Below are 14,444 nucleotides of genomic sequence, written 5' to 3'. Positions count from 1 at the left end.
ACAGTAACATCGATCATCCTGTCACTTGCCACACCCCCCGATTGTAAGTGGCTGGGGGGGCAGCACCTCTCCGACGTCACGAGAGGAGTGACTTAAATCATGTTCTCTGGAAGGAAGGATCATCAGACAGTCTGCGTTTGCGGCGAGAAGACCACCAACAGTGATACTACGATAGGCATAATATAGATTAAGTATATCGATCAGTAGTAGTAGTAGTGTCTTTACTGTGTTCATTAAAACTGGTCGCATTACAGTCTTGGCGGAAAAAGATGTCGGAATTGTCCTTATTTACAGAGAGAGAAAAGTCACTCTAATTGCGGTACCCGATATCGCCCTTTCACTGTGGGATTATTGAAGAACTTTTAAAAGTTGTGTGCTTTTTTTGGCTAGAGGAAAGGCAGTTTACAAGAAGGGATCCTTCATACACGTGCGCGCGCGTTCAGCCGTCCTTCCCACACATCAGTAACTTCAGAGAAGAAACTCCCTCCAAGGTGAGTGCCACAGAGCACACTGCATTAATGCTTATTTCCTGACAATCAAATGTCAACCTTGATTGCAAATTACTAAACCTGAGCAAACCTGATATAGTAATAGCCTACCGGGACAACGTTTCAACACGCGGCATGTAACGGCAGGTCCACATCCTCTAACTTCCACACCTTGTTAGTTATCGGAATCCCTGGGCTTTTTAATATTCAGTATAAATTAAACTCTCTTTTTACTTCGCCGTTTAAAGGAGGAAAGTTCGTTTTGCTTATCGCTTCTCTGCTGCAGGGAAGAATCTACACAATAGGGAGTTGTACGCCGGAGTGTTAATTAAAAGGAGACCCGTTTTAATGAAACTGCGATGCGTGTAGTTATGGCCCCTGAGCGCATTATTAAAAGAGAAGGATATATTGCTAATCTGCCTTGGTGCCAACCGGGTTTGGTCATTGCTCACTGGCGTTGCTACTATTTATAGTGGCTGTTAACGGTGCAGTCATGCTTATTTATTTTAATTACGAACTACTTCCACTGGCTTCTGCGCTTAGGGTTATTTGTTTATTCAAAATAGGGGACATGGGTCCTCAGATTTTGACACATTATTAGCCAAGTCTCTAGAACTTTTGTCTATGGATTTGGTGGAAGTTGCACTTGAAAAGTAGCCTTCTTGTACTTAAATAATGTGAGAAGACTTCCCTAGCTCTCAGCTGCCTTCTGTAAATCTTACATGCTTGCACTGAATCATGCAGCTAATAAGGCAATGTATTCCTCTAACATTGTTAACACTAAATCAGCTGTGACCACACAAGACCCTTCATTTAGGAGTAAACTTTGATGAAATGTGATTTGTACCTTAGGGTTAAACCATCATTAGCACCACCAACCTGACACCGTGCCCAATCAATCAGTCTGTTTGTGGACAGGCTTGTGGTGTTGTGTTTCTCCTCATTAGCTTCTGGTTTTGGTCTTTATTTCATCAATCAGCCTGTTAGCAGAGTGGAACCACCACCCCTCATCCTCTTTGCCTATTGTTCTGGATGTAATTGTTTTGAAATGTGCACCAACCAATGTGCACCAACCCCTAATCATCCCAAACCGGACTTCACATGTTTTCATGTCAAAGGAGGAGGCCCTGCTTTTTTGAAGTCATGTAGAGAGTGTTATCCAACTGCTCCTTGACTTGCAAATGCAACTGCATGCGCCTGCCTCTCTCTCCCTCATACACACACAGGCGTCTTGCATTTTGCAACACATTCTTGTGAAAGCTGAACTCTACACTTGTTTTAATGGGGTTTGGGCACAACAAAATTGCAGCAATTCAAAAAAGCATGAAGTCATGCAAAGAAAGGCTGTTAGAAAGTGATAAGAGGGAGTTTGGCTCTCATGATCCTTTTTATAAAGGTGGTGGCCAGACTGCTTTGAAATGGGGATAAGCTTACCTAAGTTGTGCAGTGGATAATGTCATTGTTCTTCCCTCCCTTTTTTCTGTGATGCCTCAGAAAGTGGGTGAGATTCCCTCAGGGTCCCATTCGGCACTATTGTTTCTCGCTATCAGGTCTGCTGCAAAAAAAAAAGAAAAAAAAGAAAAGATGATTAAAAAGTGGGATTTGCATTTTTATGAGATTAGCGTGAGTGAAGTAATTTGGCGTCTCCTTGAGCGTGGCGTCGCAGGTGTGAAGTGAAAGTGCAGCGCAGTGTTAAGAGAGAGGTGTTGCTGTTTGACACTTCCACGGTGCACAGGGCAGGCTGCAGAGCCTGGTTATGTGTATTTGCCTGCCTTGAGTGTAAAGGCTGCCATTTGCTCCACCACTGGAGTAAGTAAGTATGCCCATAGAGCCTGGGTTGTTGCACAATACTGGAAATGCAGGAGTATTGCAACCCACCCCCACCCATTGCTCACTAACACAACCTTTTCATTGGTAATGACATTGTAACTGCCGATCTGAAGGCTATTAAGCTGGTTAGACCAGTAAGATGCCAAAATTCCAGGCAAACTTCTCTTCACGGGCTTCAAAGTGGTTGTGTTGTCACTCGAAACATGTCAAAGAGTTTGCTGTTCCAGTTCTGCGCCACATTGTTTTCAGTGAGCCTCAGCTTGTGCTCCAAAGGCGAGCTGAAATATGACATTCCTCCCTTCCTGTCATCCTTTCCTTGTGAAACAGAAATTGTTACATTTCCCCAGCAGTAAGAGGGGTGGAGGTGCTGATGTTTGGAGGTAAGTGAGTAAGTTTCGCACAAGCACTTAACAGCCAGAGGAATCTGGCTCGTATCATAGAAAACAAACTGCGTGTGGAGGGAGTCCGCTCCAAGGGTTATGGTTATGTTATTGCTCAGTGTTGATGGATGGCTATTCTCCACATTCAAGGTCTGTCCCACATTAGGCAGTTGTTATTGCATTCGTTTAGCGGCCACTTGCTATCACGTCAGCTCATCTTAGGTTACAGCGTTGCTTGACTGGTGCACTTTGTGCAAGGCAGGGCGACTGTTGTCGTGCCAGTTTTTTACTCAGTCCGGCCATGTCCACATTTTTGCGTTTGCGGACAGTGCTGCCCGAGACCCATGTGGGAGATTTTTCTTCCCTGGGCGTGGGAAAGCGTGTTGCCAGCTGGTATCTTAAGTGCACACAGAAGAAATCTTCGGGTCTCGGAAGCTGCCCCCCTAACCCCCCTGCCCACCAGGAGCTGGTCATGCTGCTTTCCTGTGACTGCAGCAACCTCAGCTGACCTCCACTCGACCCCTCCAATCAGAGCGGCTCAGGGGTGACCTTTGACCTGCCCCGGCATCTTCTGTCTGTTGCACGTCGACTCCTGTGACAGAACAGAGAGAGAGAGAGGAAGTAACGTGCGATAACGTGCATGATTAGCATCGGCCGTCCACGTCCGACGCGAGCCAGGCCAAGTTCTCCTCCCTCTGCACAATACCTTGCTTTTTCGTCTTATTTCAGGTTTCTCTGCATAGCCTCACTTTCCCTGTTTCTTTTCCATGGGCTTGGCCTGGTTTCGGAATGTTCAGTTCCATGGAGGAGACTTGGCCTGGTGGTTTTTGAGCGACGTTGAGAAAGACTAATTTGGAAAATACTGTATTCATCAATCACCGCGACAGATGTTCTGTGCACAGATGAACCCGGGGTATCTGTTTGCTTCGATCAAAATGAACACCAAAATTGTGTCTGTGTGTGTGTGTGTGTATGTAAGCTTGTACTTATAAGTGTGTGTGTGTCTATGAGTGAGAGAGTGTGCCTCTATAAAATGTGTATGTGTGTGTGTGTGTGTGTGTGTGTATATCTTAGCATATATGTGTATCGTATGTCTGCGTGGGTGTAAATGTGTGTGTACAGTATATATATTTCTGTGCATGTGTGTGTGTGTCAGTATGTCTGCGTGTGTGCATTTATGTGTGTGTGTACACGTGTGTGTGTATGTGTTCTTTGTCAGCAGCAGTTGTGCATTTCTGGGGCTGGAAGGCTCTTCAGGCTGCGAGGACCAGGTCTTCTCATTCCCGAGTGCGACCCCCAGCCAGGGGGAAGTAGGGCTCGCTGGGCTCGCTAGGCTCCAGGCCTGGCCCCTGTCACACAGCTCTCTTTAATGCACATGACGCCTGCTGGGGGAGGGAGCTGCCACGTTATGGGCCTGTGGACCTGTGCGGAGGGACACAACATGCTTTGGCTCAAACCGGACGCACTGACGATCCAATCTGAAGGCTTCAGTTAATTTTGAGAACTATCAGCTTTGTTTTTTATTTGTCGAGTTATTGGCGATTACTATGTGAGCCGCGACCCACCCCTGGTGGACCGTGGAGCTGCCATGCTGCAGAGTTTCGCCCTGTTATGTTTTGAGTTAGGGCAATTCCAAAACTATATCATCTCCAGCTGTGCATGAAATCAATTTAAATCTGCTTTGGAAAAATGGAGGGAATTGTCAGGGATATGGCTTGATAATATGATGATGGATGGAAGGTTTATTTTTATTGAACAACGTCGGTGATCTGTTTCTTATAATATTGCCTAAAGCATGAGTCTTATATGGAATTTAGTGTCAATCATGTAAGTTGCTGATTCCTGCAAGATCTTGGTGGTTTTGTTTTAGTACTTTATCTCTTCACTTGACTAAATATATGGCCCTCTGTCTGGATTAAGGCATTGCATTTTAATGACTATCTATGGCTATCATTCTGAAACATCTGTGAACGTTCAGGGTAAATGTATTAAGCCATACTTTGGGGACGGGTTGACTTGCATAAGACTTCCCTTGAAACCTCCCCCTAACCACCCCACATCTCCCCACAAGAATCAACCACTTTCTAAACTATCCCTAACCTCCCGCTGACCTGACCCACCCCAGCCGCAGCACAGCGGGATGAGGTGGCCTGTTGTCCGACCGCCGCAGTCGTCAAAGGGCCGAGACCTCAAAGATGGCCGGGGCCGCCCGAGGGCACACATTTTGTTTTCTGGTGGAGGCCCAAAAAACAGGCTTCCTTTATATATCCCTCGTCTCATTTAAGAGCCGTCTCTTTCCTTCTGGGCTCATCCAGGCTCTCTGGGTGGTGTGCCGTGCCAGGACTCACAGGGAGGAAACAGGGACCCATTTCCTGTCGGTCGGATGTATTTACCAAGGCGACTCGCAGGCCAAACTGGGCTGGACGTGCCCTGCGCTGATGCCTCGATCGGTCGCGTTAATCAGAGATGAGAGCGGGGGGGGGTCACAGCTGAGGCTGGGCTAAGCCGTCCAGCCCTCAGAAAATCACATCAGAAGAGGGTGCGGAGGACATCTGTGTGGCTCTTATTAGGACACGCGAGGCTCTGGGTTGAACCCGCTGCCAAGTCGCAGAGCTGAATTGCGTTGCACCGTCCTTCTCTCTGGGTTGACAGGCTAGCAGTGTTTCCTGCCATGTTCTGGTCATGTCATGTCACTCGTGCTGCTTTTCATCTCTCTCTCTCTCTCTCTCTCTCTCTTCCCCTCTCCCCTCCTCTTCATCCCCCCCTCTTCAGGTCTGCGATGGTGAACAGCCGGGTGGAGTCCTCGTCCGTGTCGTGCGGAGGGGTGGCTCAGCGCCAGCCTTTCGGGTAAGGGGCTCTTGGCCGCTTGCTCATGCGACCGCTTCCTGCTCTTCTCCATGGAGCGCTACTGGCACACGCGCTGCCTCAAGTGCTCCTGCTGCCAGGCCCAGCTGGGGGAAATCGGCACCACCTGCTACAGCAAAGGAGGCATGATCCTCTGCCGGAATGATTACATCAGGTACACGGGCCAGGGGGAGAGATGGGGCCAGAGTGGCAGGGATGGGGCTGGAGATGGGGGCGAAGGGATGTCAGTTACGACTGATGCAGACAATTCAGGACTGATCTCCAAATGCTTGTGGTTAAAATGTGTTTGTGGATCACAAATGGACCACTTTGTATTGGGTTGATTTTAGGGAACGATTTTAGCACAGTGTAGTTACCCCTTATTGGTAACTACCAATTACATAGTAAGACGGAAAATGATTGACATGGTAGCTGTCAATGTTGATCTGATTAATTGAATTCGAATTCAGAAAAGGCCTGATTTTTACTCAGCATCATCTGCTATTGCTGTGATTGATTCCTCACCAAACGCGCACGCACACACACACACACACACACATGCTGCTTCGCACATTTCCTCTAGCATCTGAGGGTGCAAGAAATAGATCAGACCACTGCAGATCAGAGACCTGCGGCTCTAATCATAGAGATCTGCTGGAGGCTGTGTGTGTGTGTGTGTGTGTGTGTGTGTGTGTGTTTGTGTGTGCGTTGGCGTCCATAGAGTGCTGGTTCCGCTCTGGTCACCCATGCCAAGTCTGGCCCTGGCAGCGGGTGTGTCTGAGAGGCTGGCACACTCACACAGGCCAGGATTGTGCCTGTGCATGCGCCGGCAGTGCCAGGGGCTCAGTCACCCGTCCAGAGCAAACAGGAGAGTCCATCTCCGAAAGGGTCTGGAAATCACGCAACTCAAGAGTGCGGCGAGCACTCCGAGCCCTGGCAATAACCACGGAACACGGGGCCCTTTGTAGGTCTCCCAGTCATAATAAACAAGAAATGAAGACATAAATATGACGGGAAATAAACAAAGAGCTTGCTACAACAGACATGACCTAACACACTGGACTAGTGAAACGCTTCAGAGTCCACACGAGTATTATTGAAATTATAGCAGGAAACATTAGAACCTAAATTAGTTTTTTTGTTTCTCTTTAAAACAAAATTAATAGACCTTTGATTGATGGCAATTGATGGTACTGACATTTAGCCGAAGACTTAGGTTACATATATGTTTTTAAAACCATCACTTAAATGACATAAAAAGTCTAAACAGGTGTGGCCACTGTCTGGAAAATCTGGTTCATGTAAATTCAACTAATTCAGCTCAAATTTGATCTTCATGTTTAAGCAGGATTGTGTTGTTACTAAAGCCGCTGCCGCACCCATCAGAATGTGAGTGCCGCAGCAAAGATCCCCCGCTTCAGCCCTTTCTGGCTGCAGGTTAGCCCATGTAGAGAGAGCGTTTCCCAAGGCCATATTCAGTAGACATGGCAGCACACAAGTTAGATCTGTTTTAATTATCAGTAAAAATAGAGCCCAACAGATCAGGTTTAATTGAAAGAAGGGATTAGGAGTCATTTCTACTTGAACAGGAAAAGTTCTTGGCACATAAGGTTATCTTTACTATGTAATTAGAAAAGAAAACATCAACATACTTTGCATACGTAAACATCATAGGGTTATATGTATAAGTGTGTGTGTGTGTGTGTGTGTGTGTGTGTGTGTGTGTGTGTGTGTGTCTTTTGGTGTGTACACCTTGCAATTACATACTGTATGTGCACTTTATAGTATACACAAACACGTATGTATATGTATATGTGTGTGTATATAAAACATAGTTAATCAAAAGGGCAAAGCTTCATAGCCAAATGGCGCATCACAGAGCCTGAAGTCTGATAAAAGGAGAGCACATTAATTAGGGAGAACAGGGTTCCTCTCTGGCGTCTCTTATTAAATTACTGTTTGGATTAAGATCAAAAATTCATTACTGTGTGCAGTCAGAGCCGGGATAGTGATAGGGGAGAGAGAATGGGGGGAGGAAGGAAGGAGGGAGGGAAAGAAAGAGAGAGAGAGAGAGGAAGAGAATAAGGCAAGGAGGAGGTAGCAGCCAAACCAGTCTGGTGGGTGTCACAATAAAGCCTTTGCAACCAGAGAGGAAGCGGCCCTCCATTGAAACATATCTGCGGTGGGGTTAACTGTTAGTACACCAGGTGTTCCGACAGAATGTGGGACTGTGTACATATGTATGTGGGAGAGGGATAGAGAGAGAGAGAGCGTGTGTACGTAAAGGAGGGTGTAGATGTTTTTTGGGTCATCAAAGAGGGGGCTTGAACTCATTTTAGCATTCTCCCAAAATTGCCTTTAACGACACCCTGGCAGTGGGCTCGTCAAGAGCCCCTAATTAGGAGCCCAGACTGGATCAGAGGTTCCCAGTAACCCCCTCCAGCCCTGCCGCACACCCCCTCGCCCCCCTCCACCGCCACCAATTACTCTGCCACCTCACATTATGTTATCAGCAGCACCCTAAGGGCTGGGGGACTGCAGAGCTCGGCACAGGAGGCCCAGCAGTAACCTTGTGCGCTGATGAGCATCCAGCCACCATACTAAGCAACCTGCCCCCCCCCACACACACACACACACGCACACACACACACACCCCTTTAACCTTGATTGGGGACACATAACTTTAACATAACTTTGTTGTCTTAATTGTTTGGTTGTTTATTCTTTGTTTGTTCGTGCATCCATCTCAAAATGTCAGACGCTGCCAAAGTAAACAAGGAGATATGTGCTGATTGTGGATTTTAGTATTTTATTTTGTAGTTGCCAGTATAATAATTTGAGCTTGTTGTGTTCTCATTGTTAAAATTGGTTGACATTGTGTCCTAATCAATGGCTGCCAGATGTCACGGTGACAGATCTGTGGTGAAATTGCATTAGCGTCGAGACAGCCGCATTATCTGACGTGTGCCTTCTCGGCCATCCCCAGGCTCTTCGGTCACAGTGGGGCATGCAGTGCATGCGGCCAGTCCATCCCTGCCAGCGAGATGGTCATGAGGGCACAAGGGAACGTGTACCACCTCAAGGTGAGGGGCAGCAAACACATCCATCCCTAGTAGTCCACGTGCATTATGAGGAAAAACACCCGAGTATAGGATGAAGTCAGAGTTAAGATAAAGGACCAGTCTCCTTGGTACATATTATTTTGGCTACAGGCAGGCAGGGGGTTTCTATGCTTCTTTCGACACCGTGAATAGATAATCGTTAATCATACAAGACTTATTTGCCCAACAGAATATATGGTGATGATCAATTATCTGACACCATAGGCAGATAATCGCTAATCATACAAGGCTTATTTGCTCTACAGAATATCTGGGTGATGATCAATTATCGGACACCATAGGCAGACTAATGGTCTAATTTTAGCACGCAGAGGATCGCCTTCGTTAATCCTCAATTATCATAGATTTCTGTATACCCAGCTTTGTCAACACAAGGAAGTGAGCAGACGAGAGAGCGCTGGAGAGGATTATTTAGTCCTCATCACAGGCCTCATTTAAATGCATTCATTACCGACAAGGGATCAAAAGATCAGGAGGAAATTGGCCACGAGGAAGCCAGGGTGTTCCTCTTCCTGTGTGTCATTACAGTATCTCTCTCTTTCTTTCACTATCTGTCTATCATTTCCTTATCATCCCTCCCTTCCAATCTATTTTCCATCTCTCTTTCTTTCTGGCCCACAGTGCTTCACCTGTGCCACCTGCAGGAACCGCCTGGTGCCGGGCGACCGCTTCCACTACGTCAACGGCACCATCTTCTGTGAGCACGATCGGCCAGGTGGAGCTCTGCTCAGCTCACACCTGGGCCCTCTGCAGAGCAACACCCTCCTTCCAGACCAGAAGGTGAGGAGATGGTGCAGCACGCCATCTAGAATTGCAACGCAGCCCCTCTCAGAGAGGGGAGAGAGAGGGCAGTCCAGAAGTGGACGGGCCTCCTTTTGTGTTAGCACTTCTTAGCACACTTTCATGTCTGACCCATAAGGTTACAACTCTACGTCAACATTGAAATTAGATTAGGATTTGTGAGCCGCATTTGTTGTCTTTGACCTTTAGATTACGTCACACCCTTGTTAAGATTCTCTTAATAATTATCGTATACACCATTGTCCTTAGAGAATGCAAATGGATCCAAATAGTTTTGATCATTTATATTCAAAATGTATCTTAATTTGAACTTTAAAACATTTTCTTTTTGTGACTCAATGTCTATCTACCATTCTCTTCCATGCAGGTGTGCTGAGGCAAACAGAACAGAAAAGTGCCATGTGCCTTTTCCTCAGCCTTTCTTCTTCATCCCTCCATCCCTCTCTCTTTCTCTCTCCTCCTCCTCTCTCTCTCTCTCCCTCTCTTTCTCCTACGCTGCTTCTTCCAACGCCACTCCCAATCCCACAGCTTCTCCCTGACTCCATGGCAGAAGCCATCTTCAGCTCCATCGCGTTCAAAGGACTCAACCCGACAGAAGCTTTGATGACTCCAGACGATGAGGAAAACACTGATGTTGACGTCAGACAGACTGTGATGACTTAGAAGTGGATGTCGGCCCACGGTGACAGTTGGTGACACTGAGAGTGACTGGTTTAATGCCGAGGCTCCGTGGGAAATGTGCGGCGTCCATGTGACGGGGCCTCTACGCTGTCTGGGCTGGACTCTGCCTCGCCAGAGAGCCGACCCAGTGGAGAACCGTGGGAACACACACAGACTGCAGCGTGGTGGTGTGCAGAGTTTGGGCGTAAGAGGTGGTCTGAGTTATGACCGTTTGGTTAATGTGTTGATGCTGGCGATGGTGTTTTTTTCGCCCAGCGCAGATGAGATGACTCAGAAGATGTGCAAGGGGAAGAGTTTCCTGTTTGTTCCCGTGAAGGTGGTCCTCTGCTCTGCCTAATTGTTGAAAAGCATTTTACATGCCTAGATTGTTGTTTTCAAAATATGCACATGTGCCATTTTGAATTCCAAGATTGTTTTGGCCTTTCACCTAGATGTTGCCGTTTAAACTTTTATATATGTTGAGAGTTCTTATGAGGGTACTCGTCCCCAAAAAACTGAATCGTTTGAAGAGTGCATAATTTCAACCTCTTGTGCAGTTTTGCTTTAAGTGCAAATAGGTTCATTTGCATTAGAGAAGCTTTTTTGTTTCTGACGTGTAAGTAAGTTGAAGATCACACTGATTCAGACTGATCAAATGCAGCAGGGGGTTTGGGACGAGAGAGAGACTGTACATAGTTATGTAATATTGTTCCTTGTGTTCTATGGCAAAACACTTGTCATTGTGCGTGCTCAGTTCTACAGGCAGGAGTACATTCTATATCAAATGTCTATAAAGGAAAAAAGTACTTATTATTAAATTACTATAATCATCTCTCCTGTGGTATTTGTAATAAAATATCAGTATATCTGACAATTAGTCTTGGCTTTGATTAAGTTGATAAGTGCAGTGTGTGTGTGTGTGTGTGTGTGTATAGCAGCAGTGTGTGACAAATAGCCTTTGCGCTGAAGAGGTAGGGCAGATTCTGGCTCTGAAAAGCATGGCCAATTACCCTCAGGAATGGAATTCAAACCCTTGAGCCCCAGCCATTAAGGAAAGCAATTAAAGCACGGGGCAGGAGGGGGGGGGGGGAGGCCGGCCTAGCAGGACCGCTCACTCGGCCCCTCCGACGTGGCCTAATCTGGAGCCCAGGCTAATTAAAAAGGGAGGGCCAGCTTTCTCCAGCCGCCGCAGTGCCGTGCGCAAGTTGTTTACTGTGCGGTCCCCTGCAAAATGAAGGGGGTCTGGCCCGTTTCTAAACCCCTCATCAGCGCACCTCGACAGGGCTTTCTCAGGTCTCCTGAGAGAGAGAACGCCTGTCTGTGTGCTGTAATTGCTGGCGTTTTAATAGATTTTTGGCATTAGACCATTTAAGACCTGTGTTTATTTAATTAGCTAATGAAATCCTTTTTTTAAAAGCTACCTTCACAACATGCTTTTTTTTTGCCAATCAAGTTTTACAACAACCACCACTTTTTTTGTTTTTGTATTTTTTGGTTTTCTTGGTTTTTTTGGGGTGGTGCTACGCTAACACATCTAGGTAATTGATTAAGCGATGACAAGACTTGTCTGTGTGTATTCAGATTCACATTATTCAGGTTTTCAAATAGCTGACACTTTAAGACCCACTTTCCCCCATAAATCAGTCAATTAAACAAACAAGATTGTTTAAAACTCGATTTTGCTTTGGATCATCAAGCATGCTAGTCCTCAACTAGCTAATGAACTGTATTCATCAATAAAAAATCACTTCAAAACAGTTTTATTACTATAACAATCCATCATTGTTATCCTGAGGGCTCTTTATTATCAGTGAAGATAAGAGGTCAAACATTCATCAAGGACCCAGCAAGGATTCACCACTCAGTAAAATCTAAAGGTAGAGGAGTATCTAAATACTCCTCCATATTTCTTTACAACCATATCTTCATTTGAAAGCGGTGTTTACTGGATTGCTCATTGCCTTGTCCTATCTGACGGATCAACTCTGCGTGTAAATGTGGTCTGGTTCATTTTAAATAGATCTCATGTCATCCACGGCAGGGTTTTAGGGGCTCCTGCATGGCTCATGGGTGTCCTGATATGGGAGTGATTATTTATTCCAATCCAGTGATTGCACAAGGAAAAAAAATCAGACAAATTCATTAACGTATGCAAATGCCCCTAATTGCAATTATATCCATATCTTGATAAGTGCAGGGGGTTGGCTCTCTAAATCCCAGGGTAGCTCAACTTTCCTTTTGCATTCAAGCCAATCAAGCCTCAACTGTGTATAACTAATTAGCTCGACATATTCAAAACCCAATTAGCGAATCTCATAGCTGAGCTGTGTGGCTTTGCCAGCTTTGTGTGAGCACAGAAAACGTTTCAGGTGCTCTTAATTCTCTGCACCCTCTTCTGTCGGTATGATTTTACCAACCCCCCCGCCTTCCACCCACTTCACTACTTAATCAAATTAACACATGCAAATTGGTGTAATTGCATTGTTTTTTCACCTCATTGTGTGAAGCAAGGAGCATGAGGGGAAGAAATAGATACAGGGGATAAAATGCAGCGATATTTTTACCAGATGACAGCGGGCCCATCAGCGCACCCCCAGATGGCATCACCCCTCGACTGTGAGAGGCCTGAGGGCAGCCTCGCGCAGCTCAGTAAGCCATCTGAAGACTCATAGGCTCCAAAATAACCCCCACTCACTCACACACACACAAACATACACGCATACACACATACACACACACAAACATACACACACACCACACACACATACACAAACAGACACACACACACAAACACACTCACACACGCACACACACACACACATATACACGTACACACGCACACACACACACACACATACACAAACAGACACACACACACAAACACACACTCACACACACACACACAAACATACTGAGGCGCACCATGGGATTAGAGACATGACGTTGTTCTTGACACACCATTGCAGCGCATATAGTGAGAAAGTAAGAATGTCTCCTCTAACCACCCTTGGTTGGAACCCATAAAGGTTTAGCCTACACCTCCCTAATGAAAGGCCCTTTGGTAAACACCCTTTGGGACACCAACCTTATTGCAGCTTTGGCTTCTACAGTTTAAAAGGCCATGGTGGTCAAAGAACCCTTTCTTTGTAAGTGTATAAACAGGGACTTTTAATGTGCTCAGTCAGCTGTGTCATATCATAATGCTTGACAAGAAAGTGGAGTGAAGCAGTTTATGAAGATCTGCCCCACGATATCTGCAGTAGAGTCTGCAGTAGAGGCAACAAAGACAGTTCTGGTTGAGATGACACTGGGCAGGCTCTAGTAGCGCACTTTGGCTTTTGCCAGTATCCACCGATGGGGTCTTGGCCCCAAGGTCGCGATATTCGTCTGAGCGCTACAGGCTGTCAGTGTCAGAGTGCTGGCCAGCCTCCCCCTTCATTTCGTTCTCTCTCTATTCTCTCTCTCTCACTCTCTCCCCCTCTCTCTTTTAATTTTCCAGCCGCCAGCTCTTTAAAACTCCACAGCTGTTTGGCTCTTGCATGGATAGAGCAGGGTGGCGGTGCCAAACAACTCACTGCAGAGGGGGTGGAGAGAGAGGGGGGGGGGGGAGAGAGAACAATCCACAATCCAGCCACCCATGAGAAGATTCAAGGTCACAACTGTTGTTAGCATATAACGGGTTTTTTTATATACATTTTTTCTCCACAGCCAACTATTGTGATGAGAGATGTGGAATATGAAAAGCAGGATAGGCTGCATGAGAGGGAGAGGAAGGTGTGGAGAGAGGAGAGGGGAGGAAGGTGTGGAGAGAGGAGAGGGGAGGAAGGTGTGAGGTGTTTTTTTGGCAAAACTCGAGGATGAGTAAGCCCTCATTAGTGTGACTCATTAGCAAAGCCGCAAGGAGCCTGACCCTTTACGAGCCTTAATGACCACAGCTAAGGGCATCACTCATCCAGCAACGGGGCAGTGCCGAGCAGCACAGCCCAGCGCAGACCGCACTACCAGCCAGGAGTCATGTCAGGGAGTTCACATACTTGCCAAGGCCCAGTCCATTTAAACGGGGTCAATCAAAAAGCCCCGTATTAATATCAGATGCAGTTGCTTGTATTATTAAAACTAAAATCGTTGATGGATCGTCTAGGGGTATTTATTTCAGGAGATACATGTAGTCCAGCGATAAGAGACATTGCCGCCAGTGAAATCAGGAAAGAGACATTACACGCTGAGCCTTATGGGTAGAGATCAAAAAAGACAGAGGGGTGGGGTGGCGGGGGAGGGTGGCAATTCCATCCAATCAGAGCGCTTTGAATAATTAAACT

At 46.4% G+C, this 14,444-nt stretch overlaps 1 protein-coding gene across 1 annotated transcript; it reads left to right on the top strand.

Annotated features, from left to right (window-relative positions):
- Positions 1–135: 135 nt before the first annotated feature.
- lmo4a (LIM domain only 4a) lies at positions 136–10,999 on the top strand. Its single transcript, XM_048259731.1, is given in 6 exon segments — positions 136–491; positions 5,471–5,570; positions 5,572–5,717; positions 8,529–8,625; positions 9,286–9,444; positions 9,833–10,999. Coding segments are annotated over 5 exon segments (504 nt in total). The 5' UTR covers positions 136–491; positions 5,471–5,477; the 3' UTR covers positions 9,842–10,999.
- The last annotated feature ends 3,445 nt before the right edge of the window (positions 11,000–14,444 follow it).

Source organism: Alosa alosa, chromosome 12, assembly GCF_017589495.1.
Source record: "Alosa alosa isolate M-15738 ecotype Scorff River chromosome 12, AALO_Geno_1.1, whole genome shotgun sequence".
Taxonomy (NCBI): domain Eukaryota; kingdom Metazoa; phylum Chordata; class Actinopteri; order Clupeiformes; family Clupeidae; genus Alosa; species Alosa alosa.
The sequence above is the reverse complement of the archived record's forward strand: the minus strand, read 5'-3'. Positions and strand labels throughout refer to the sequence as shown.